This window comes from Pterocles gutturalis, unplaced genomic scaffold (genome assembly GCF_000699245.1).
Source record: "Pterocles gutturalis isolate BGI_N339 unplaced genomic scaffold, ASM69924v1 scaffold34892, whole genome shotgun sequence".
NCBI classification, from domain to species: domain Eukaryota; kingdom Metazoa; phylum Chordata; class Aves; order Pterocliformes; family Pteroclidae; genus Pterocles; species Pterocles gutturalis.
The window spans coordinates 9443-35658 of NW_010116612.1; the positions used below are offsets into that span (position 1 = coordinate 9443).

The window sequence follows — 26216 nt, forward strand, 5'->3', positions numbered from 1 at the left end:
ATGGCTGGTCAAATTAAACTTGAGTGTTGTGGAAGAGCATTGGTGAGAAGTCTATCATAGCGAATATAAATAAAAAATGAAGAAAACTTGCAGTACTGAAGTACTTACAATTTTTCTGTGTTTGCTATGGACTAGGAAAGACTAGTTGGCAGAAATAGCAATGGACTACGATACAGCAACAGTAGTTTTAGATCACTGAAAGTTACAAAGTCATGTGTATAAGCTGCGGAATTTGACAAAGCAAATGGGAAGACAGTAATGGCTGGGGCAGGGTGTATTGGACAGTGCCTGGTGTAAGTTATATTTTTTCCTCTCTAAACAGGTTTTCACCTTTCTTCAGTTTTGTTTTTTTTTTTTTCTCCTTATACATTGGAGAGAATGAGGTCTTTTAGGCTGTAAAGCTTGATTTTATGCAAATGTACCTACTTAAGATACTGATGTCTAGAACAGTTTATTTACCATCCATATGGAATATTACATATTTGATGTTAGTTTAAATTGATCTAGTCTAGAAACTATATAAATGGTGTTGTTGATGTCTTATGTTACAATGGGCTTTGGTTGCTTTGTCTTGTATAATATTCTGACTTTTTTTTTTAATGTAGCGGTATTTTCTCGTTGGAAGTAATCCTGCAGAAACCAAATACCGTGTTTTGAAAATAGATCGCACTGAACCAAGGGATTTGGTTATAATTGATGATAAGGTGAGTGCCTTTCTGTTTAGTTTTTTTTTTTCAGTTATTCCAAATATTACTGTCGATATTGATCTGAATTTAAATTTTATACATTTAATCTGTTTCAACAAAGTTATGTTACAGAATCATAGAGTCGTATAATGGTTGAGGTTGGAGGGGATCTGTGGAGATTGTCTAGTCCTACCCTCGTGCTCAAAGCAATGTCAGCTAGATTAGGTTGCTCACGGCTATACACAGTCACGTTTTGAATATGACTGGAGACTCCATGATGCCTCTGGGTAACCTTTTCCAGTGTTCAGCCATCCTCACAGTAAAAAAGTTTTTTCTTATGTTCGAATGGAATTTCCTGTGTTTCAATTTGTGCCCATTGCCTCTTGTCCTTTGACTGGATATCACTGAGAAGAGTCTGCCTCAGACTTCTTTACTGCCTTCTGTCACATATTTATACACATTGATAAGATCCCCTGTGAGCTTTTTTCTTCTGCAGGCTGATAAGTCCCAACTCTCTCAGCCTCTCCTCATATGTTAAAGGCCTACAGCTTTAGCATGAAAATGGCTAGTTACAGTATGGGAGTGGCTACGAGATCTCTAGCTGTACGCTCCCCACGGTTTTCTTATGTTCAGTTGTGCTGTTCTAAATGCAAAATACATTTAATTGTTATCTAGCCCATTTTTTTGTGTTTCTAATATATCATATCTGAAGCAAAATAAACAGCGGGAACAGGAGTTTTAATGTACACAATAGAATAAGACTTGATTCCTTTCCAGGAAGTTAATGGTTTAAAATATTAACACTTAAGATTTAGAAATGTTTGCATTCACATGTGACCATGACTATTTTTATTGCAGTGAGTGGTGAATTTTGTGCAAAAAAAACTTGTCGTATTTGTTGGTTGGACTGAAACAGGAGACAGATGATGTAGAGCAGACATTTGGTTTATTGTATATTAAGTAAATTCTACTGTCCTCTGACATGTAGTAAGATTTAACTGCCAAAGCAGTAACCTAAGTGACTTTTTATTTTAAAGCATGTGTATACGCAACAAGAGGTGAGGGAACTTCTTGGCCGTTTGGACCTGGGAAACAGAACAAAGATTGCACAGAAGGGCTCCTCTGGGTTATCTCGAGCTGTCTCTGCTTTTGGCGTAGTAGGTAAGTGTTCTGTTTGGTTTTATAAAATCTTTTCTTTCTTGAGGAGCTGAGGCTTACTGTGTTGTGCTATAAATCTTTCTGTCTCCCCTTGATTTATTTTTTTTAAACTGAAGAGGATTGAGTAATTTAATTCTCAAAGATAAATAAGTTTCTATGTATTTTGTGAAAACAGGTGGCCAGTATGAGGTGAGAGTTGTGCTGCAACTAGTCTCTTCTTTGTCAGTAAGGGAGAGAGATCTAGGAAACAGCCAAACTCCAGAAGCTTGGTTGAAGATCTCACCAAACTCAACTGATTGTAGGGTACAAATCACATGGAACCTGTCCTCCTGAATTCCAGAACTCACAGAATACTTTTTTAAAAGAAAATAAAAGTTGACATCCTTTGTTAAGTTGTATTTCTTCATCAGACACTGTTCAGAAAGATGACTTCATTTTCTTTTTGGTTAACATTTTCCTGCGACATATTTAAAGATTTATTTTTCATGTTTGAACAAGTATAACTGATTAATATGTCTGCTGAATTTTTAAATGCTGATCATCTGTCCACAGTCCTAGAGAATTGCTTCAAGGATTCAATAGCTTCTAACTTCATCTGAAAGTCACTGCTTTCCTGCCTATTGTCAGATACTGAGGTCAATATATTGATGCGTGATGTCTCCAAAGTAAATGTGAATGTCTGCTCTGACAGCCCCAGGAATACTTTGTGCTTTGTTTGCATCAATATATACCTGGACATCTAAATCCAAAGCTGCAGAGGAGGTGGAGAATGCGATTACTTTTAAAGATGCTCCTGAATTTTGCATGAAATATTATTAGTGGTCTTTCTAATCTAAAGTGGCAGATTAAGCAAACTTTCTTTTATGTTCTTTTTGCCCGTGAAGCATTTTGGAACTTACCAATGAATCCACTTTTCAGAAATTCCTCCTATGAGGTTTATGTTCCTTATGAATTTAAGAGTATTAATAATATGGGTAAACCTAAAGAAGCTTCTAACAGTCTTGCAGCATTGGCTTTTTTTGCACAAGCCATCAGTGCTCACTGTCTAAACATGTGGTACTATGTTCGATTGGAAAGTGGTTGTGTTTGTTGAAAATTTTGCATCCCAATTGTATGTTTGTAAATATGCAGCCTTCATAACAAGAGAGTTTCTATTCTGTAGCTGGACAATTATATTGGTTAGCAGATATGGTGTACTGTTTCTAGATTATTTTTTTAGAATTTACATGTGGTTTTAGTGATCTTCAGATTATCTTGCACTTTTAAAGTATATGCTTTAGACACCTTCCATCTTGATCCTATCTAATCATATCTGTATAAACACATGTAATTTGAGGGAATGCAACTGGTTGTTTATTTGTGCCTCCTGGCTCAGGTCAGGAGGACAGTGCTGTTTTTTGTAGATTTGGAAAGGACAGCTTTGTTCTGTTCTTTGGTTATTTCATTAACCAGAGGCAGCACACTTGGTGCACTCAGAATGGGGGTGCTGATAGGCTGAGTTCTGGTTCACTATATAGTCTTTAAAGTAGAAATCACGTTTAAATGGAGAGAACCAGGCTGAGGGGAACGTCTGGGTTCCTTATCAGACTTTGGTATAACATTTGGTGAAATTCAGAGGATAGAGGCTGTTCATGTAAGTACCTGGAGGATACAGGAAGAACTTTGATTGCTATGTAACAACTGAAAGTCGATAGTCTGACTGCTTCAAATGGACACTGTTTCTTATTGTCAGCAGGGTCTCCTGTCCTTGTGCAGGTGAGAGCATTTTTCCGAGGGGGGCTAATAAGGGAGAAGAAAATATTGCGGTTCATTCGATCACATTGCAGCCTCCAGCAGTGACAGGGAGGAAAATATGTGCTTTGCTTATCCTTCTTCTTTAATTTATAATGTAAAGATAAAAGAACTTAATATAAATATAAGTAAAAATCGGAATTGCAAGGGGTTTTTTTCCCTCTAATGGATATATTTGTTGACAGTGCAGCAGTGACTGAGTTTCGGGCTTTTTATTAGTAGCAGCCCATTAAAGCAGCCACCTCCAAGAGCTAATTCATGTAATTTATTCGATTAAAACTTAGTACTGCTGTATCACTGCATATACTGTATTAGATAAAAATTTGAGTTCAGGGGTGGTTACGTAGTTCTGTTTTTAATTGGAATTTATACATTTACATGGTATTTAAAGGTTTGTTATGCTTTTTCCTAATGATATGTAATAGAGACATCCAAAGAAGCAACTTGGTGAAGAAGCGTGGCTATGCCCTGTAGCATTAGGGAACAAGGGTGGAGGCTTCAGATGCCTTCTTTCTGTAGTCAGTGAAGCCAGACTCTGCCTGTTCTGCTTCCTTAAGCCCTTTGGACTTCAGTAGGGTCAAGTGTTGGTATCTGAGAGAGGAAATAGAAAGAAAGGATTACCCCTGATACTCTGAATGGCTAATTTGGGGGAGATGCTGCTATAGACAGGGAATTTAATTCCCTGCTGTTAAGGAGAGAAACCATGAAGGTGCCGTAGTACCCTTCTTTTGCTGTTTTGTGCCTCTTCCCAGTAGAGAATACATAAACCTGAAAAGAAAATTGAAGATTGGGATACCTCCTTGCCCTGGAAAATTAGTGTTTTGGTATCTAAAGTAGCTAGGGTGTATGCCTTGCTCTGAACAATGAGGGTCCTATAAAGAGCAAATACAAGTATGTTAAGTAGACAGCAACTTATTCTGAATTTTTGGTGTCTTAACTCTGCTACCTAATATTAGAAATATGCACAGTGGAAGGGAAAAAAGGTAAAAACTGTGTACTTCATTGATTAGTACATACTGGGGGTGAATTGTAAGACTCTGTGTCTATGTATATATATGTATATAATTTTGCATGTGCATATATATGCACGTGATGTGTATAACATAAAGAACAAATAAAAATTCTATGAAGTCTTGAAACAATTTGCATACTGTTTTTCTAAATATGTTTGATTAAATAATTGCAAACGTCCAACTAATAGTACTTTACTGCATTTTAACAGGTTTTGTCAGGTTTTTAGAAGGTTACTACATTGTATTAATAACAAAAAGAAGAAAAATGGCAGATATTGGAGGTCATGCAATATATAAAATAGAAGATACAAATATGATCTACATTCCAAATGATTCTGTTAGAGTCACTCATCCTGATGAAGCCAGGTAAATAATGTTGGTAAACAGTGTGTACTTTTTGAATATTTTCTAGGCAATGGTGAACTGCATCTAGAAATTTAAGTCATGGGTTTCCTTCTGTTAGTATGTCATTCAAGACATTTTGTCTTAGCTGATAAATTAGTGTGGAAGAATGGAAAATGAGCCACAAGTTCTGTGTCTTCTAACCTGGAGGGTAAATACAACTGTTACAGTCTTTCAGAGCTTTTTGTCCCCATCTCCATGTCACCTACATGTCAAAGCTACATCCTAGCAAATGTGCACCAGGAAGTGTCTAATATATACATTGTTCTTACAGGGGCAAAGTAATGCTAGTACTGGTTTGTATTGTTTGAGGTGCTTTTCTTTTGTTAGTAGCTCTAACATCATGTTGATCTCACCTGAAGAGACCTTATATGCCCTTCAAAAAATACTGAGTAGATTATTTAATGATTCTGTGCTGCCAGATCTTGTGAATGTTGTTGTAAAAGGTGATAAACTGGTAAGTTTATCTTCTTTTTTTCCTTTCTGTGACTTTTTTTCTGAAGAAAGAAATCTGAGCCTTTGATCAGCAAGGAAACTTGTATGAAATGTACAACTATGTCCTGGTGATGGTTTTGTCAGCGTGGGGTAACTTTACTTCTATGAAATACCAGGCAAATAGTAGATATAAACTGCTTTCAATCTGTACCAAGTGTGAATAGTCAAAAAGTGATGGATTATGATAAACTGATGTCAGATAATAAATCAAGACGATGGTAACTATTATAAAAGTTTCCACTTTAAGGTATGACTGATCTCTGTCTCCCCTCTTAGAATGCAACAGACCATATTATCTAAACTATGTATTTATGGTGTTAGCCATTTTATAATTCATAGACAATGTTAAGGTTGAAGTAGATGCTTCTTTTCTTGTTCATTTATTTGAGAATAACTGAAAATCTTTAATTCTTGTATAGTATTGTTGGGAGTTTGCTTGTGTAAGTCCTAGAGAATTTAACCCACATATGTGGAACACAGAACTACAGCTTTATCTATAACTTCATAAAGAAACAGAGTATGTACATTAGTAGACACTGGATTAAAACAAAGAAATGGCTATTTGATTTATTTAATCCAGACGCTGACATTCTAGTAGAATCACCTATCAAAATAATTACAGCAAGATAGGAAGGGAACATATGGCAAGAGTCAATATTTATATGTAGTTTAATTTCTGAGATCCTCTGAATGACTTTTTGGTGTTTGTCTGGTTAAACTAATAATTTTCCCTTTAACTTGAATTATTTTGCTAGGTATCTGAGGATCTTTCAAAATGTGGACCTTTCTAGCAACTTCTATTTTAGGTAGGTATTAGTTACTAATTGCTTTTAAAAATTGTATGCTTGCACTTGCTATAAGATTCTGCTTTTGGACTTTGATACCCATGTTCTTTAGGCTGGTATTCTGGAGAAATAAGACACGTGATCACATTGCTTGTCCATTTTTCTCTGTGTCTTTTGAACCTGCTTTCTCCTTCAACAGATTGATTAGGAATGTAGTCTCCATGAAGCTGAAAACTGTAGAACTATTAGTGGCATGGTAGAAGGTAGACACTGAAACTGTTTCCATTGACTGTTCAGCCTTAGCAGATTATGCAGAAAATCTCTCTTTGGAAAAGTATGGTATTTCAGGGGTTTGCTTGTCCTCTCAGTTTTTCTTTTTTTATCTCATTTTCCAGAAATAAAGCTTTGCCTTGGTTCAGAAGCAAATATAGAGAAATAGGTCCTCGTCTGTAGGCACGTAGGTTACATCTTTCAAAGGGCCTTCTAGGCATTACCAATTCTCTTGTTTATTGTTTCATAAATGCCATACCTAAGACAAGTTTCTGTGTCCTAGTTACTATTACACAAGAATTTTTGGGACAGCAGAAAAATGGGGGAAATGTGGTGATAAACCTGGCGGTAGTAGTTAGAAGACTTTAAGACTTAAACTAAACAAAAAAAAACCTCTTGCAAGTACCAAGAGGTGTATCAGTCTAGAAGATACTCCCTCTTGGAAAATAAAGGCTTTTTGTCACAACTCTATCTGTGAAGACAAAATCTACCAAAGTTTCATGTCTGTTTTGTGGTTTTGCATGGGAAGGCTTTTTCACAGAATTTTTCTTCGATGCTTTGTCTCCCAACCATAACATTGTACTACTTTGTTTGTTTGTTTGTTTCTTTTCCTGCTTGGAGATGGTGAAGATACACTGTTTCTGTGGTTGTGCCTAGAGGGGAGAGGAGAAGGTTCTTAATACAACTCTCTGATAAACCCATTTCTCAGATTAATTTAAATTTTTCTTGGCTGAAATCATAGCATGTTTTCTGCATGGTTTTCATGTAAGTCCTGAACAGAATTACAAGCTAGTTATAAGAAAACATTTGGTCTAAGGGGAAAATGGAGATATAGCCTGAACAAATCCTTTGCTGGGACACTATTTAATGGTTTTGTTATGTGCAAACTGAGCATGTAACAGACTTTTCTTTTTCCCCCTAACAGATGAGCACGTCAGGTCGTTATGGAAATGTGGTGAATACATGGGTTAGACTTTGTTATCATTAGGGATAAATCTGAATGTTCACTGTTTAAATATTTTTTTAGATCATTAATGTATATCTAGACCTTACAGGAGGGCCAATAGTCACTGATGCTGTCTTAGACTAAAATGGAAATCTGTTTGTATTTCTGATTCGAGTGTGTAAGTTTGATTTCTCCGTGGGGAAATGAATCCTAGTGGCTTATAAAATTTAGCAATTAGTGTAGAGTGTTGTTGGTATAAAATACATGAGATGCAGAATCTGTTACTCTAATGGAACTAATAAAAAACACCTTTTGTTTATTCAGCAGCCACTGTCTTCAGCTGCATCTGTGCTGCAATCCCAAATTTGAGGACAGATACAATTTTTGTGGACCAAATTGTTGGGTTTTGAGTTCAGGTAGTAGTTAGAGAGTAGTACTTCAATCTCAGAAAAATTGGGTTGTCCATGTATATGGATATTTCTGGTAGAATAGCCATTTTTGATCTTCAGGACTACTTCTTGGGACATAGTGAATTGAGTTTGTTGATATGCTTTATTCAAAAGGCATGTTCAGTTTTCAGTTATCAAAAGAATATAAATCCAGTTTCAGCTATTGTACCTTAAACAGTTTCTGTGTTTGCAAGCCATTTGGAAATTGTTTGTATCATTTGCCATTATAGAATCAGAATCTGTGTATCTTTTAAAAAGTCTTTTTTTTTAATGAATAAAATAGTACTGTGTTAAATATAAGTACAGATGGAGAGTAAGGGCTTTCAGAAAAGTCCTGTACATCTACAATTATTAATAAATGTTAACTGTCTGTCAGTTACAGCTATGATCTATCTCACTCCCTTCAGTATAATCTTACTGTCCTGAGAATGCCACTTGAGACATTAAAAACTGAAACAACGCAGACCCGACAAGAGAGTTTTGATATATTTGAAGATGAAGGACTGTCAACACAGGGTGGAAGTGGTAAGCAATATGCCTAATTAAGCTGATGTTGTTGGTTGTGAATACATTTAGAATATATTCCATGCAAGTTTACTTTTGAGAAGCATTTGGGTCTTCTGTATTGATCAGTAGTCTCATAACAGTCATGAGTTAATAAAAGATTACATAAAGTGCCGATTACAGACATTTGAATTTGAACAATGCAGTTTCCAGAGGTGATTAATCATTGTTCTGTTAATTTACATTGCAACTCAGGGAGATAATTGAGCATGCTAACATTTTTCAGAAATTGATTATTTGGCTGACTTGTAAGAGTCCCAATAGGAATGAATTACAAAGAGAGTGGGAAGCAATAACTGATGAAGTACTAGTAAATCTTTTTTGTTTCATGTTGGAAAATATTGACGACAGAGGAATTGTATGAAGTTAGGACCAACGTGAGGTAATAAGCACTATCAGGAAGTCTAAGAAAAATTACTGATTTCAGTTGAAAACTATCCAGCCTCCTTTTTGGATCCAACAAATTCATAAGAGTGTAAAGATGACCAGCCAGACAGTAAAACTACTTTCCTTTTTGCTTCATGCACACAGATACCCCCCACAAAAAAGCTTCCCCTGCAGTTCTTAATATTGGATTTAATTCTATTGAAGTTAACAGTTTTTTATGTTTTATTGCCCTGTGACTTGTACTAATTATCTGAACACTTGTAAAAAAAATTACGTTATAGATTTTTTAAAAAATTTTGTTACTGTATATATGGCACCACTTTTTTTTTAAAGTTGTGAAATATCAGAAATAGCAGTGCTGCCTTTGATTTATGGTGAATACATTGCCCTGGAAGTGGTCTGAAACAACTGTGGAGGTTCAACTAGCCTTCTTAGGTAGTAACAGAACACCATGCCTTTTAAATACATCACTGATAAGCAAAACAATAGGATAGAGGAAGTCTGTTACTTATTTTACTTAACTCTATGAACTTGATATGGAAGACAGCTTATATGCAACATCTGGATCTGCACTCATGTTGGTTATAAAGAAGCTCAACAGCGTGTCTGCATTACCATCCTTATTGGTGGTCACCATGCTGTGTAACCTCTGTACAGAAAATGTAATATACAGAGAAATACAATAGAAAAATCCCACTTGTCCTAAAGTAACTTTGGTTCTTTGAGGTAGTATGAATTGCATGACTAGTCTTCCATCTCTTCTAACCCACAATGAATCTTTTGAGACACTGAAGAAGGAATGTATTTGTCCTGCTTTCTGTGCCTCCTCCAAAGGGGCCTCTGAAGGTCTGACAAGCACATAGTTAAAATACAGAAACTACTGAAACAACCCCTGACCCAAATTTATGCGAGATAAACTGGGACACTGTCCACCCTTTTGTTTTTGATGCCCTTTCATCACAACACCTAGAACAGACCTACACTGACTACGACTCAAAGAATGGTAATGAATGATAGGTAGAGTAACCATCTTTGGGACTAGAACTTACTATGTTTAATAGTTATAAACATCTTTCATATTGTCATTTAAAAGCCTAAAAGTAATGTTGTATACAGTATGCTCTAAATCTGATGGAAAAATTAAAAGATAATCAAATAATGTATTTCCTTTTAAAGAAAAGCGATCCCACTCGCCTGCCAAGAAAAAGATATTAGTAATGTGGTCGTATAGATCAGGATATCAAGAACAAGTTGTCAAATACTACAATGATAGAAATGACCGTAAAGAGTGGAGGGAGCAATAATTCCTCCTCTGCAAAGGCTCCTATCTGCGAGATCCCTCAGGAATCCATGCAATGGCGTAATTTCTCCTATGTCTTTGTGAAAACATTGGGAGATGGAGATGCCATAACCGTGACCCCATCAGCAGTATGCTGATAGTACACACAACTCCATTTCCAGTAGATATTAGTAACATATCTGTTTGTATGACAGAATATGCATAAGAAATAGCCGCCTGTCGTTCAGGAACAAATTGTCACTGAAGTAATGCTGCTAGAAATGAATGTATACGCTCCTTCATCAGACTGGTTACATGAATTTTCCCTGGGCTTATGGTAAGTTGGGTGACTAGATAGCCAGTTTGTTCAACAGCTGCATTTTCACCTTCAGTCTGTTAGGAGAACTCATCTTTTTCCCTCAGCAGAACATTTGGCTGCTATAATTGCCATACATACTGCTACGATGTAACTCATCCTGCCAGAAACTTCATTTGAAAAAAATACACAAAAAATGTAGGTAATAGAGTTCTTCTTATTCCTTCTGTTTAAAATTCAGACTCATTCAGTTTCTTTCACCACCCAGTTGCCACCTTGGTCCTGATTTTTGAAACAGAAAAAGACTCAAGTTTTAGATATATCAGGAATTGAATTTTAATTTGCAGGTCTACAATAGCTTCATTTCTTGGTGTCAGTGCAAGTTAGGAAAACCACGCTAAATTATGTGGGAAGGGGATTGACTTGCTTTTTTTAAAGGGAGCCAGGGCTATGCATAATCTTCCAAAGCCTAATAAATAGGTAACTCCAGAGCTGGCCCAGAACTGAAAAGCTTATGATGTCATCCTATGAGAGTATTTTTGCGTTAACTGGAATTCACAACCTGATTTACTTCCCTTAGTATCAAATCCTCTGCTGCTACCATGCAGAGCTACTTCAGTGCTGGAACTATCAGAAACTTCTGCATGAAGGCACTCAAATACAGTGACTGGCAACCATAGAAAAATTGTAAATCCTCATAAATCCTGACCTTCAGCATGTGCTTGAAGTTATATTCAAGGATATGAGTAAATGATATACTGAGTTGCACTCAAGAGAAAATCAAAATAAAGGTCCAATGACCTGGGTTTTAAAACAGTCCAATGCAGGTAAGCTTGTTTCTTAATTGCTAATGCATTTTCATTGTAACAACTTCCTAGGTGTATTTGGGATTTGCAGTAAGCCTTATGAGAAGTATGTGTGGAATGGCAAACTTCTGGAGGTTGTAAAAAATACTGTTCATCGTGACTGGCTACTGTATATTATTCATGGATTCTGTGGGCAATCAAGTATCCTTTACTATTGTAATCAATGTTGGTTTATCTATTTTTTTTAAGGTTTGAACATGTGAAATACACTGAATTATTTCTTTGTCATGTAAATACTTTTCAATTTTAGAATTATTGGTTGTCTTTTATTTTCTTTACTTGTCTGGGTTTTATGCTAAATAAGTAATAGCCCTGAGGAAAAGGACTTGGGGGTGCTGGTTGATGAGAAGCTCAACATGCACCGGCAACGTGCACTCACAGCCCAGAAAGCCAACCGTGTCCTGGGCTGCATCAAAAGAAGCATTAGCAGCAGGTTGAAGGAGGTGATTCTCCCCCTCTACTCTGCTCTTGTGAGACCCCACCTGGAGTACTGTGTTCAGATGTGGGGCCCCCAACATAGAAAAGACCTGGACCTGTTGGAGAGAGTCCAGAGGAGAGCCACGAAATTGGTCAGAGGGCTGGAGCACCTCCCCTTTGAGGACAGGCTGAAAGAATTGGGGTTGTTCAGCCTGGAGAAGAGAAGGCTCCGAGGAGACTTAATAGCAGCCTTCCAGTACCTGAAGGGGGCTACAGGAGAGATGGGGAGGCACTCTTTATCAGGGAGCGTAGTGAGAGGACAAGGGGTAACGGGTATAAGCTGAAAGAGGGCAGATTTAGACTAGACATTAGGAAGAAATTTTTCACGATGAGGGTGGTGAGGCACTGTCCCGGGTTGCCCAGAGACGCTGTGGATGCCCCATCCCTGGAGGTGTTCAAGGCCAGGCTGGATGAGGCTTTGAGCAACCTGGGCTAGTGGAGGGTGTCCCTGCCCATGGCAGGGGGGTTGGAACTTGATGATCTTTAAGGTCCCTTCCAACCCAAACCATTGCATGATTCTGTGATTCTATATTCTTATAACAGGGCCCTGACACAGGTAGACTGTGTTCTCAGTGAGGAACTGTTTGTAAGCATGGGGTTTAGTAATAAAGAACTTGAGAGGATTTTAAGGCTCAGCTGCATTTTTTTCACAGGTATTTGAGGAAGGGGAGAAAAGCTAAACAGAACTGAATTCCTGACATAGAAATATTCTCTTACTAATCTTCTCTAAAACATTTTTTTAGTAACTGAGATTTGCAGGAAGCCTTGTATTTACTCTGTTTCTGTTGAAGGTGATGATAGAGCTTCAGACCTGCTGTGTGAAGAGAGTTAAATAAACACGAGTACATATGAAAATCTTTTTTCATGACTATATATTATTTAAAATGGGTAAATGGCTCTATATACATTGTAGTAGGAGGAGAAAAAGCCCAAATGCATATTACACTCCTAAGAAATGCCATCTCAGCATCTTAGTTGATAAGAATTTAGTATATTACAGAGACACACTGATTTAATCATCAACAGTATCATGGTAGTTTAAAAGCCTGTCAGCAAAATATCTGGGGAAACAAATACACTTATGAAGTTAAGGTTAGTGGTGTCTTTGCAAAATTTGATTTTGCTTTTTTCATCATTCTAAGGCTGCTGATTCCCAGACAGAAGGCTAGATCTGGTTTCATATAGCACTATTTCATCTGTGTTCTTATTTAAAGTAGTAGCTGTGGATCTGACAACCAGCATTATGCCTGTAGATGCTTAGTGAGTGACAATAGTCTTTGCTGTGGGTATTTGATGAGCCAATGTAGTCTTCCCTCTTTCTTGTGCCTCCATTGCTCTAAGGAAGCAGTGATAGTCATGCTAAACATCTGATTCTAACTTATTTTTGGTTTTGATAAAAAATAAAAAGCCTAAAAGAAAGCCACCATTGTGTCTGTAGCTGTTTGCCTTTGGCTTTCAGTTGTTGCTGCTTAGGTAGTTGCAAATTTATCCACTTTTCCAGACAAATACTTAGAGGGTGACTAGTATACCTGATCTGAAAATAAAAGCTTCCAGGTTTTAATCACAGTATTCACAAAAGCAGTATTTGCAGCCCAAGGTCAATCTTGTACCTATTTCACCTTCATAAAACAGAAATGCTTCCATTTGTATGTTGTGAAAAGTGGTTGATATATTGTATTGTAGATTCCCTTTTAAAAGTTCTTAAAAATGATTGTTGAAAAGGGCAATGCTCTTTCCCAGCTGTAAAACAAATTTGGAAGTGATATTCATCACTGTTAAGGAGATTTTAGTAAATCAGATATTTCAATTTCATACACCTTTTCTGGAATTTGTTTTTGCTTGCATGAAGTAAATGAGCAAAAAATTGCATGTGACATGTAAACCTTAACTTCTGTTTCAAGAACTGTTAATATATGGGCGCCCTATATATGTCACTCTGATAGCCAGAAGATCAAGCAAATTTGCTGGAACACGTTTTCTGAAACGAGGATCAAACTGCGAGGTACATTAAAAATTATTTTAGGGGTTCCCCTCTGCTCCCCAACATATGAAAGCTTGAGCTTGACTGACTGGAGAACTGAAATGTTTTAGGGGGTTGTAGGGTTTTGGCTGTAAATTATGCTATTAGATGTTATCATAGCTATCATTACATTTTTAGTTGAAATAATAAAGCTGTTCTTAAAATAATGTTCACCAGCAGTTTTGGGGTTTTTTTTTGTTTGTTTGTTTGGTTGGTTTTTTTACATTTAGAGATAATGTTGTTTCCCAAATAGTGAGGGGAAAAAACCAAGTGATAATATGCATTTAGAGACAAATGAGAATTTAACCTTTCAGTGGTGTTCTCACTACTATGTTTTCATGTCTTACAGTTTAGTTGTACCCTGTTTGTAATGATCAGTTCTCTATCATGCATGCAGCTCTGAAGTGTCATGTCTACCTCATATGTTTATTTCTGTTTGGTTTAGGGAGATGTTGCTAATGAAGTGGAAACTGAACAAATACTTTATGATGCTTCAGTTATGTCATTTTCTGCGGGGAGTTATTCTTCCTATGTTCAGGTTCGAGGATCTGTCCCTCTGTACTGGTCTTTTTTTTTGTTTGTTTGCTTGGTTGGTTTTTTTACATTTAGAGATAATGTTGTTTCCCAAATAGTGAGGGGAAAAAACCAAGTGATAATATGCATTTAGAGACAAATGAGAATTTAACCTTTCAGTGGTGTTCTCACTACTATGTTTTCATGTCTTACAGTTTAGTTGTACCCTGTTTGTAATGATCAGTTCTCTATCATGCATGCAGCTCTGAAGTGTCATGTCTACCTCATATGTTTATTTCTGTTTGGTTTAGGGAGATGTTGCTAATGAAGTGGAAACTGAACAAATACTTTATGATGCTTCAGTTATGTCATTTTCTGCGGGGAGTTATTCTTCCTATGTTCAGGTTCGAGGATCTGTCCCTCTGTACTGGTCTCAAGATATTTCAACTATGATGCCTAAGCCACCCATAACGTGTATGTACAAATTATTCTTTGTGATAGATTATGGTTAGCACTGTGTCTTAAAGGAACACCTGAGAGAGTAAGTGAAAACTAAATTTGCAAAAATGAACAAATTGTCTATGCATTTGTTCTTTGGGAAGCCATAAGTTAAGGTAAATCAATGTTCTTATAACTAAATATCATGGCATACAAACATTCAATCGTATAAAAAGCTGCATCTGATGAATAGAAAAAAATCTCTGTCTTAGACTTCACATTCAGAAATGGAATGCAAAGAACTTCTGTTTGAAGATGACAACTATCTTTGTGCTTATTTTGTATACAAAGTTAGCTACATTTATCTTAGTATTTTGGATAAAATTTTGAACCTTTTGAAAGTGGTCGAAAATGGCTGGGCTAAGTTTAATGGGGCCAGAATAATTGCTTTTTGTAAGCATCTCATGAAAGTTTTGATTGAGAAGTAGCTTCCTATTTGGGAAAGGGAAGATTTTTTTTTTAACAGCTTTTGCATGAGAAGAGGAGAAAGTATGTAACTGTATCATTACTATCAGAGAACTAGTATGTGTGTTGTGAAGAGTACTTTTGAGGGAAAATTATTTCAGTGACTCTACAGCTCACAATATCACCCTGAATGTATGTATGTGTTGCAGTGGACCAAGCAGATCCTTTTGCACATGTTGCTGCTCTTCACTTTGACCAAATGCTTCAGAGATTTGGCTCTCCCATTATTATTTTGAATCTTGTGAAGGTACAATATTTTGAATATGTTCTATATGTTTTCTAATTTTTAATAATATGTTTGTTTCTATAGAGTCTCTGTGTAATTTTGATTGTGTTCTAAACTAATATTAGCTTATAAATGGAATATTTTCTTCATAAATCATCCTACATGATATAGTACATAACTCTGTAACTGCTTCCACTACCACTCTTCAAAAGAAAGAAGTTTCCCAATGTTTCTAGACTTCTTACAGTAACCTTTCACTGTTGGAAGTCCAAATAAATTTACCACTAAATTTAATATAGCACTAAAAAGTACTAAAATAGTATGTTTCCATGGAACGTGAGGTTTGCAGGCTTCCTGACACAGATGACTGAGTTAGTTGAAGTATTATGATAGACTTGTGTTGTGTGCTCCATTTGGTAGAGTCATGGAAGTACGAGCAGGAGAGAAAACTGAAGCATCTGGTGCTAGCTAACAGGCAGTGCCAGTAGCAGCAGGGCTGGACTAATGAGGGGATCTTCATGGTTGCTGGAGTAATTCAGTTAAACGCTGTGTGAGAGGCTGTGGTATGAAGTCTGGATTCTGGGTAGCACTGTAATTTTGGATTTCAGTTATTACATCTTGTATTTGTGTTGGGGTGTTTTTTGTTTTGGGTTTTTTTTTCTGCTCTGATCCAGTCATTTTCTGTAGTGGTGTCTGTTTCCACATTTGAGTTTAATATATTGCTTTGTTTTCCTTGAATCATATCTTATTTCTTTTTAGTCTTAAAAAAAAAATCAGTTCATCATATTGTAGAAATGTATTCAGTAGAAAAAAGGATCTTTTATATGCAAGTAGGATCCATTCCTAGTATAAAAAAATAGGGAAAATACAAACGGAAGGCTTTAAAAACTCTTAAGTTGTAATAAATGGCAACTATTTTCTGTTTCTCAAAGCTTTCCTTTGTAGGAGTGCTTTTAACACTGTCCAAGAGTCTGTGGAATCAACTTAGGGTAGCGTTTGTTGACAATAAAATGTTTTTATCTCTTGCAGCTATAGCTTTCAAAAGCCATTGTTGCAGTGTGAGTCTATAACCTTGACACATGAATCATTATATGCTTTTATTCACAGGGCTTTTGATACAGTGGCTGAAAATGCATCTCTTTCTTTCCCTCTCTGTCGATGCTCAATCTTAAGATGCTAAAATTCATGTTCCTTTCTTACTTTACTTGCCACTTAAAAAAAAAAAAAAAAAAGTGGGGGGGGGAAAGCCCCCAAACCTGAACACCTTTTTTGGATGTTGCCATTGCTTTTACACAAATTCGAAGTGTTTCTGTTTCCAGTAACTTTATTGTTTGATTTCTTAAATGTTGATAAAACATAAATCTATGTCCTCCATCTGTCTCTCCTAGAAACTTGTTAACTAGCAATGAAGGTATTAGGCTTCCTTTGGCTTTGCTTATTTATGACTGCTATTATCTAATTAAAGCAGTTTCTATAACATAAGTTTAGTATAGGTTTTAGTTTGGATGAAGTTGAGAGGAAAGCTATACTAATGTATAGAGTGCCAAAACATATGTGTTCAGAGAACAGCTAGATAATTCTAATTTTTTGAAATTATTGCAAGGCTGGGAGATGGGTGCTGTTGTTCCCCATCTTCTGTCAGTAATAGAGAAGAATTTGCGTGGGTACTCTTGTACCCCAGAATTCAGTGGGATACTTTCCTTTCACCTGTCTTTTTCCTTATTTTTTTTTTCTTTGTCCATTTTGTCCATATTACCACTTTTGTTTTCTGTGCTCTTTTTTGCTCTTACAGGGTTCCATTTTTCAGCCAACGATTATCCACATTTGAGATGGGTGACTTTTACTACTAGTGCAGATCAATTGTTAAAAACGCAGAACATTTAGATTTTTCTGTCTCTTCTTAATTCAGTTTGACTAATTATGAAGAACTGCCTGCTGTTGTTACAGCTTTCACTTTAATTTCTGTTACATATACATACATGTATATGCATACAGGTTATATACATTTGTTAATAAAAATTGTAGTGTTAATTTCCTTTTCTTCTTGCTAAAGGAACGTGAAAAAAGAAAGCATGAAAGGATTCTTAGTGAAGAACTTGTTGCTGCTGTGAGATATCTCAACCAGTTTTTACCCCCAGAGCATGCGATTATATATATACCCTGGGATATGGCCAAATACACAAAAAGGTAGAAAATGTCCTTCTTTGTACTAGCGCTCTTAGCCACAAAGCAAATATCTGTATGCTACTGAGTGTCTCTCTTTTTAGTTGTATGTTGCTTAGGAATGGTGGGAGAATTTTGTTAAGATCTATGGACAGCATAAAACCTCAGCTTTTTGAAGGATTTTTAATGTTTTCTATGGTTTCTTACCGAAGTGGAGTAAAGCTTGAAAACTCTGAAGTTCTCTGCAAAGGAAAATTTTAGAGAAAAGCCACAAAAAAGCTATTAACATTCACTTTTTATTTTGGATTTGTCAAAACACTGCATTTTGTTAGGTGTTCCATTTCAGTCATTGAATTTATTGAGTTACAAAATTTTGGAAAAGAAGGGGTTTCATATCAATCGGTCTTTTCCACTTCTTCTTCCAAAAGGAAATGAGGACATCAATTTCAATGTTATAAAACATTTCAGTTATTAGAAGCATTTGTCCTAGAAAGGCAAATATATTTGGTAACTTCTGATTCTATAATTTTGGATAATAGAATGCTGTACTAGTATAATGTACAAAGGATAAATGTTTTCCTAAATGTGTAAATATTTACAAAGAAAAAGCTTTCTAAATCTATAGGCGTGGATTGCTATTCTTAAGTAACACACAACTCAGTTGTAAAGTTCTCTGGCCTGCATATGTCTCACATATCTTATAATGACAAGAAATTCTAGAAGAAATGCAAGAGTTGTTGGCTCAGCTTTCAGGTATCTGTTACTACGTCAGTCTGAGCAAAACAATGGAAAAACTGGTATAGTTCAAAGGGCAGGAATGTAATTAATATTTGTTGATAAAATGGTATGAAAAAAGCTTTCGAAAACAGTCTTTATTCATTATTTGAGATTACAGGTTGGTTGCTATGGTTGGTTGTGTAGGTGTGTTAAAGCTTGATGTGGTTTCACACTACATTTTTATTCTGAAATGGCATTGTGTACAGTTAGGTGTATTCAATTGTTTAGGTTATGATGAAATAGCAAATCTCAAAATAAGGCTAGGTTTCCTTTCAGAGGGTATGCTAGATGCAAGTTCTTGGGTTTCATATGAACTGATGCTGGTGAAGCTTAATGGCCTATCCTATATGAGAAATGATAGTAGGTGATCAAAGAATTCCCTTCCAGCTTTAAGCCGGGTGTATATTTATTTACGTATCTACCCTAGTATAGATATAAAAAATACCTGAGGGCTTGAACAAGATTAATTCTTTATGCAAGCAAGAGGTGTTTAAGAATGGAAGATAGTGTATTTGCCTGCCTAAAGAATTGACAGTTTCAGGAATGAAACTGAGAATGTTTTTGCTTCAACATGTAGCTAAAGTAAGTTTGCTGGAAAGTAGTACCGGTGGAAATGTTGCAAAATATTGCTTCCATTTTGGTGTAAGCAATCTTTAAAAAATAAATCATTGTTTTTGTTACTTGAAATGCAAGCACTGTAATAAAGATTTTGAAAATAAAATTATGAGTAAACAGAAGCTAATGTCCCCAACAGTGAATGGATGCATACCCTGACCTGAGCAGGAGGTGAAGGACATCGTGAAGGCCACACACAGAAACAAATGTTACTAAACAAAACAGCACCTTGCAAGCAAAATGGAGGAATATGATTTAGCATAATCATAATAACCCTTTTCTGCCTCATTTGTTTTTTTCTGAATCATAGAAAGTTTCTTAGAGGAAAATTAGTGTAATATGAAAGTCAAGGAGTTTTAGATTTTTAAAGTCTTCCACTTCTAGTTTATGTAATATGTTTATTAATAAGTAAACAAAATTGCTCAGATACCATCAGTGTCTGTTTTTCAAGTCTGTAAAATCTAAGAAAACTATGAAATAATTTCTGTTAGGTAAATAAAGCTGTGATGTGAGTCTTCCTTTAAATAATTTTTGGTTTTAAAAGACTTTCCAAGCAGTATTTTTTTAACATTAATATATGTTGGGTGTGTATTTTTTTCTCTCCTCAGCAAACTTTGTAATGTCCTTGATAGACTGAATGTGATTGCAGAAAGTGTAGTAAAGAAAACTGGATTTTTTGTAAATCGACCTGATTCCTACTGCAGTATCTTGCGGCCAGATGAAAAGTATGTATAATTTAATTGATGCATAATGAGTAACATCTATTGCTTGAAGAGTTGTTTGGAATGTCTACACCTGTTACATTATTTCATATTTTAAGTCTTCAATTACTATGAAAAAATTTAATTTGTTATTAAGCTATAGCCAAAAGGATTGCAGTTAGAGGCACAAGCTAAGAAATACTAATGCACTGAAAAATCTATAGAGACTGTAATTATGGAGCTGATGTTCTACTTATAATGAATTCTTACTTCAAACCATTATTTGTAACTTGTAATCTGTGCCATGTATGTTTAGATAAAGCTTTTTTTTTTTTCACTTTAACCGAAGGAGTTGTGAATTTGGGGGTTAAATTTACAAAGCAAACAACATTTGGAATTTAATAAGTGGCTTGTTTTGAGGCACACTAATAAGATACCTCTCATAGAAATGTTACTGAGTTGAGTGTTTTCCAATGGGTTTTATGGTATTCATACATACAAAATTTAAAACTTTTTTTTTAAAGTAGAAGCTGTATTTGTATTCTCTCAAGTCCCTGAAAATCCAGAAGTAAAATAACTTCCAAGTTAGAAGTTCAGTAAGTTTTTGATTCAAGTTTTCATGTTAGGCGTCTAATTCGTTACTACCCAAATGGGCATTCATTTTTCACCTTAAGAGCACCCTTTCCTCTTTACCCTGACTTCATTTAGAAATAGTTTGAACTAAAACTCTCATGGGCTCTCTTGGAGATTTTCTTTGCCATGCAGTGCAGCAAACATGATGACTGTAAACTAGCATGAACAAGATCAATACATCCATGTAATGCTGTGTTCTGTAGAGATAGTCTAGTGAGTCTCAAAAGTAGTATATAGGTTTGCCATGGCAGTCCTCCAGTCAGGCTAGATAACCCTACTAACTTGTAAATTTTCTGTAGTTTAGAGGCTACAACTGCTCCTCTACCTCAAAATGTCATTAATTTCTGACTCATGTTCTCTGCCTCTGGGATACAACTAGGGCCTCTTTAGAACTGCAAGACCTATACGATAAATAGCATGTATGCCTAGAATCAGTATGAAGGGGAGTTAAATCAACTAGTTTGTGCTAAAGGATATGTTGTGCCTCTGCCTTCTAGTCACTGGCATTGTACCTAATGCAATTTTTGTGCACTCAGGACCCAATCTAGCAAGGCTCATGTCACTCATACACGAAAGGAAATATTTTCTATAATTTTGGAATATTTCTGCTTTAAGGCTAGATTTTTTTTTTGCAATACAGTTTAAATACAAAATGTTACTACTATGTCAAGCCTTCAAATCCTTCTGCTGTTCAAGGATGTCAATTTTGTTTTGTAGCAGGTTTTTAATTGCCACCTTTTTCACAGAGAAGATCAATACATGGTATGATCTGCTATTTTTTTTAATATGATTTTGTAAGTCATTCTGGTTTGTGTCTTTTTCAGGTGGAATGAACTGGGAGGTTGTGTTGTTTCCACTGGACGCTTGCAGGTACTAAAATAGTATACTTTTAATGTTCATAGTTATAGTGATGTATGCCATCACTCCCAAAGCACCAGTGAACCATTTCACTGAAATACCCAATTGATGATTCACTGATTGCTCTTAAATTAATATTTGTAGTAAAAAGCATTATAGCAGTCCATCCCAGAAACCCAGTTGGGAAATAGAGCTTGAAGTTCTTGTCTGGTACCACAAAAGCTTATGCTGTTGGAATTATATTTTTGCTGGAGGTAGTCTGAGAAATGCTCATATTTTAAACCAGTTTTCATTACTACTTGGAATGTAGTAAATGCTAACATTACTAAATGCTAACAGCAGCAACATTTTAACAAACTACATAATACAATGTTAGATTGAAGAGGTGAGGAGTAAACATACTTAAGTCTCATGACATACTCGTAACACATAAAAATGGGTTATTAAAATAATTTTCACCACTGCTGAATATTCTGTACGTTGTTATAATTTCCATCACTAAAAGAACTAGAAACACTGCTTTCTTAAAGTCAAAAAAGTGCTGACTAAACTGTGGAGTAACAGATTTATACCTGAATGTTATGATTATATATTCCGAGCACTGGGTGTATTCTTAAGAAGCATTAGTTGCTTTTGACTTGCCATTCATAATTTTGTGGTTCATATAAGTTGGAAAGTATGTGACCATTCCTTTACTATCTGGTCATTGGGATAGGTTTGTAGAGGGCAGATGATCAAGGGAGTGGATAAAATTTGTTCTATTTTAAAAAACATATCAATGCTAGTTAGATTTTTTTTTAATGTTAGTCTTATAGGTTTACCTGTATTAGGGGTATGATTATTTTATCTGTCTTTCAACTTAATCATTTGAGGTAGTCACTAAAGTCATACTATGTAAGCATTTGGATTATGGTTCAACTTGTTTTGGAATAGACTTGTAGGTCACACCCAAAAAGTGCTTCTTTATTAAGATAATAAAAGTTTATCTGGCTAACTTGTCTGTTAAAAACGGTGGTACAAGCAGCATAAAGTAATGTGTGCATGACTGCCACCTTCAACAAAATGTTCGTGTGTGTAGCTCCAGATATGGAAAGCTTAAAATAAAAGCACCATCACAGTAGAACAACAGCAGGCTGAAAGTGTGCTTTATTTTTTGCAGTAGTTATAGCATATTTGAAAATAAGACCTCGACTGAAATAACACAGCCTTTCTTTTTAAGGTAAATCTTTAGGGCTGTGTTGTAGTTTATACAACACTGCTCGCTCACTCTTCCCCTTGCCTCCTCCCAAGGATGGGGGAGAGAATTAGAGGAGTAAAGGGAAAAGAGACTTACGGGTTGAGATAAGAACAATTTAATAACTAAACCACAATAAAATGAGAAATAATAATAGTAATATATACAAATATACAAATGAGTGATACACAGTAAACTGCTCACCACCCTATGACCAAAGCTCAGCCCTTTCCCAGCTAACAATCCTGGAGCACGAAGGGTCCTGAAACTGCAATCCTTGAGCAGAGACAAAAGCCCAAGTGTCCGAAAGACCAAGATGACCCTGAGGGAGACAACCTGGAGCAAGAGAGAGAACTTCAGGGCAGAGCCTCATCTATATACTGTGCATGACATTCATGATATGGAATAGACTATTGGCCAATCTAGGTCTCAGTCCTAAACCTAAGGTCGAATCCTAGGCTAGTAACTGGGGCTGTGCTCCCTCCCAGCTTCTCCTGCACCTGCAGACACTGGCCCAGCAGAGACGCTGAAAAGTCCTTGCCTGTCCTGGCAGCAACTACAAACCTCAGTCTCTTATCAGCCTTCTCCTCAGTACAAATCCAAAACATAGCCTCACACTAGCTACTATGAAAAGTTAATTCTGTCTTAGCGGAAACCAGGACAGACTGTTTCTCAGTTGAAGGAGAGATGCAGTTTGTGTGATGATAGAAGCAAGAGTATTTTGAAAGTAGGCCTTACAGCAGCCTTGCTAGAGATAAATTGCTTTTTGATACTTTTTAAAAGTGTTTTTGCTCAAATTTTTGTGAACTGACATAAAATTCAGTATTTGAGATTTGACAAGTCTTAGAATAGTGGGGAAAAAAGTAATAATCACAGGTGTAGTAGTTGTTTAAGAAAACTCTCTTATTGGGATTGCTTTACCAGACTGGAGTTCTCCGAACCAATTGTGTGGACTGTTTGGATCGCACTAACACAGCCCAGTTTATGGTGGGAAAATGTGCTTTGGCATACCAGCTCTATTCTTTGGGATTGATTGATAAACCCAATTTACAATTTGATACGGATGCTGTTAGGTAAGATACGTTAATAAAGTGTGTCATGGTTTTAATTTTTAATAAAGTATCAAGAGATTTAGGAAATTGTGTCTATATAGCAGAAGAATGCAATTCTTTCTTTTAGAATGATTTAACAGTGTTTATTTATGCAAGTTTAAAATAATCATCCATACTTTAAATTTTCTTGAAAAAATTCAGTCATGCTGAAAATTTGCTCTTCTGGAAGAGTACGTTAATCAGGCTTCTTACAAGATAATTGCTTCACTTCATTCTCTTTATACACCTAAACTTAAAGTGAAGAGTTTCCTTTTCAAATAAATGAAAAAACCCACCCCAGTCTTTTACACTTACCTCACTTGCTTGAGGCAAAATGCAAAAAAAAACACAACCCAACAAACAAAACAACCAACCAAACAACCCAAAAAACCCAGAAATAAGTACATCCTTTTATGGAGAACGTCAAACTGATATTCGTATAGAAGTACATCTTGCCTTGCTATTTTCTACTTTTCCTTTGGAAAAAGTCTGTGCTTTTTGATTTATTGAAGAAAAGTTTTCAGCAAAGTTGTTCTCTCAGATCGAGTATCAGCGATACTTATTCAAGCATCCTCAAACCATTTAAGAAAACTCTGCATTTAAATTGAAATGCTCTGAGGGTCGGGGGAACTAAGCTACTTAACTTGTGAATATGCTTCAGAAATTAATGTAAGAGTCCTTGAGTTGATGTGTTTTTATTCCTTATAGCTATTGTCGTGACTGTGAAACTTATGGCTTCATTGCTGGTTTTGACAAGTGGGTTTTTTTTCAGAATGTGGAGATGTAACTCATATTTCTGAAAAGACAAAGCACTCAGTCTCCCCTCTTCTTTACTTGAGATGTACCTTCAGCTCCTCTCCTTTCTCCCATTAGCCTCCAGCACTTGCCTGGTGCCAGGAGCTGGCACGTGCCACAGAAATAACCTCACTTGCAGCATGTTGGCTCACTGTGCGAGTGGTGTCTCCTGGCCTCTGCCTGGCGGCCAACAAGAGCACCTGCTGGCTCACTTCCTTGGTGGGCAAGCAAGGCCTCTCATCCCCCATGTCCCAGGTGCTAGGTGCTGCATGGTTACCTCTGGAAACAAACAACTGCTGCTGTAAATACCAGTTGCTGTGTAGCCTCCTGGGGAATCAGCAATCGGGACTCTTGGGTTCTAACTAGAGGGGATCAGGAGGTGGACAGGTCCCTTACATCTACTCTCTGTGTTATCCTCTACAACTACCACTTACTTCAGCACCTCAGGCTGCATTTTACTGTCTTTCCTTAGGCTTCACTACCTCCTCCCCTTCCCGCCCCTGTTTTGGGAGCCCAAATTTCCTCTGTTGCTTCCTGCTGTAATAGTCCCATGTTTTCTGTCTGTCTCTGTGCCCCAACCACCCAAATTTACATCTCTTACCATCATCTCTTAAGATTATAGTAGTTGCTCTATCTCAGATTTTTCTGATACCTTATTTCTCCTTATCTCTCTGAAATGTAGCTATTACCATGACACAAAAGGTTACTTTTAATTGGCCACATTTGAATTATTTTCTTTTCTTCTCCACTGCACTAGATATATGCCTGTCTGAAACAAATTTTGTCATCTGTTAAGACTTGTTTCTGAATTACTGTGTTCAGAATAATTAAACAATCCTGCTCCATAATGCAACGAGTTCTGACTGTAGGCATGTGCTATACTGTCTTTCTGTTGTGCAGTCTTTCGCCTCTTGCATTTTTGTTCCCCATGTGGTCTTACATCAAGTATCTGCTTCCTGCCTACTCTTCTTCTTCATTTACACACTTCTAACTGGTCAAAGAGGGTAATCTGTAGCGATCTGTCCTCCTTAATTTAGCAAATGTGTCTGAAAACCTAACTTTTTTTTGACACATTATTTGACTGTCCTTCTTATAATTCTGATTTTTCTCTTGTGGTCTCATTGGTTGGCTCCAGTCCAGAATTTCCATTGAACTAGATTTATGAAGTCATCATTTTATTTCAGTTGACCATCCTGAAGGATAAAGAAACCATGTGTCTTGAACAGTCTGATTTTGTGTCTAGCAAGATTAATCTTAATGGCATTGTTGCACAGGACCATTTCTGCAAGCTATATTTCTTGGTGATTCCTTCAGTGTAATTGTTGTCCTGTCTAGGAAGTTTCCTAGACAAAGTGTACGTCAGCAACTTATTTTATCATATGTAGTTGACTTTTCTCTCTACAGAAGACTAGCCTTTGTTTGATTGCAGGCTTAATATTTTGAGGCTGTGGAAGGGTGATTTAGTTCTACAAGTCTTTTCCAAATCAAGCGGATCAACGCCCTTAATGAATTTGAAGTTGTCTGCTTGCTGTGAACCTTTATTGCAAGGTCATTGCAACTCTGTTCATCAATTCCCCATGGCTGACTGGGAAGTTTTTGAGAAGTATCATCCTTTTACCTGCCAGGTTTTGCCTTCAACCAGTTTTTCAGCTTTTAGTTGACCAGTGTTGCTGTCTTTCCCCTTGTATAAAAACCAACTGTTGCGACCCAGCTTATAAAACCATCCTGGGTGGGATGAGTGGG

General features: G+C 36.4%; 1 protein-coding gene across 1 annotated transcript; it reads left to right on the forward strand.

Moving 5' to 3' along the window:
- Nucleotides 1–23664, forward strand: FIG4 (FIG4 phosphoinositide 5-phosphatase). The gene is made up of 14 exons (XM_010075562.1): nucleotides 1–42; nucleotides 606–704; nucleotides 1724–1847; nucleotides 4858–5014; nucleotides 6301–6351; nucleotides 8372–8520; nucleotides 11420–11548; nucleotides 13786–13886; nucleotides 14729–14891; nucleotides 15530–15627; nucleotides 17660–17793; nucleotides 19770–19886; nucleotides 21320–21365; nucleotides 23512–23664. Exons 1-14 carry the CDS (start codon nucleotides 1–3, stop codon nucleotides 23662–23664), a joined length of 1563 nt encoding a protein of 520 aa, XP_010073864.1.
- Nucleotides 23665–26216: the final 2552 nt, after the last annotated feature.

Coding starts and splice junctions, on each gene's coding strand:
- FIG4 (XM_010075562.1), top strand. CDS start 1: ATGGCTGGTCAAATTAAACTTGAGTGTTGTGGAAGAGCATTG. Junction 1,848..4,857: donor CTCTGCTTTTGGCGTAGTAG/GTAAGTGTTCTG, acceptor GCATTTTAACAG/GTTTTGTCAGGTTTTTAGAA. Junction 19,887..21,319: donor ATCTTGCGGCCAGATGAAAA/GTATGTATAATT, acceptor TGTCTTTTTCAG/GTGGAATGAACTGGGAGGTT.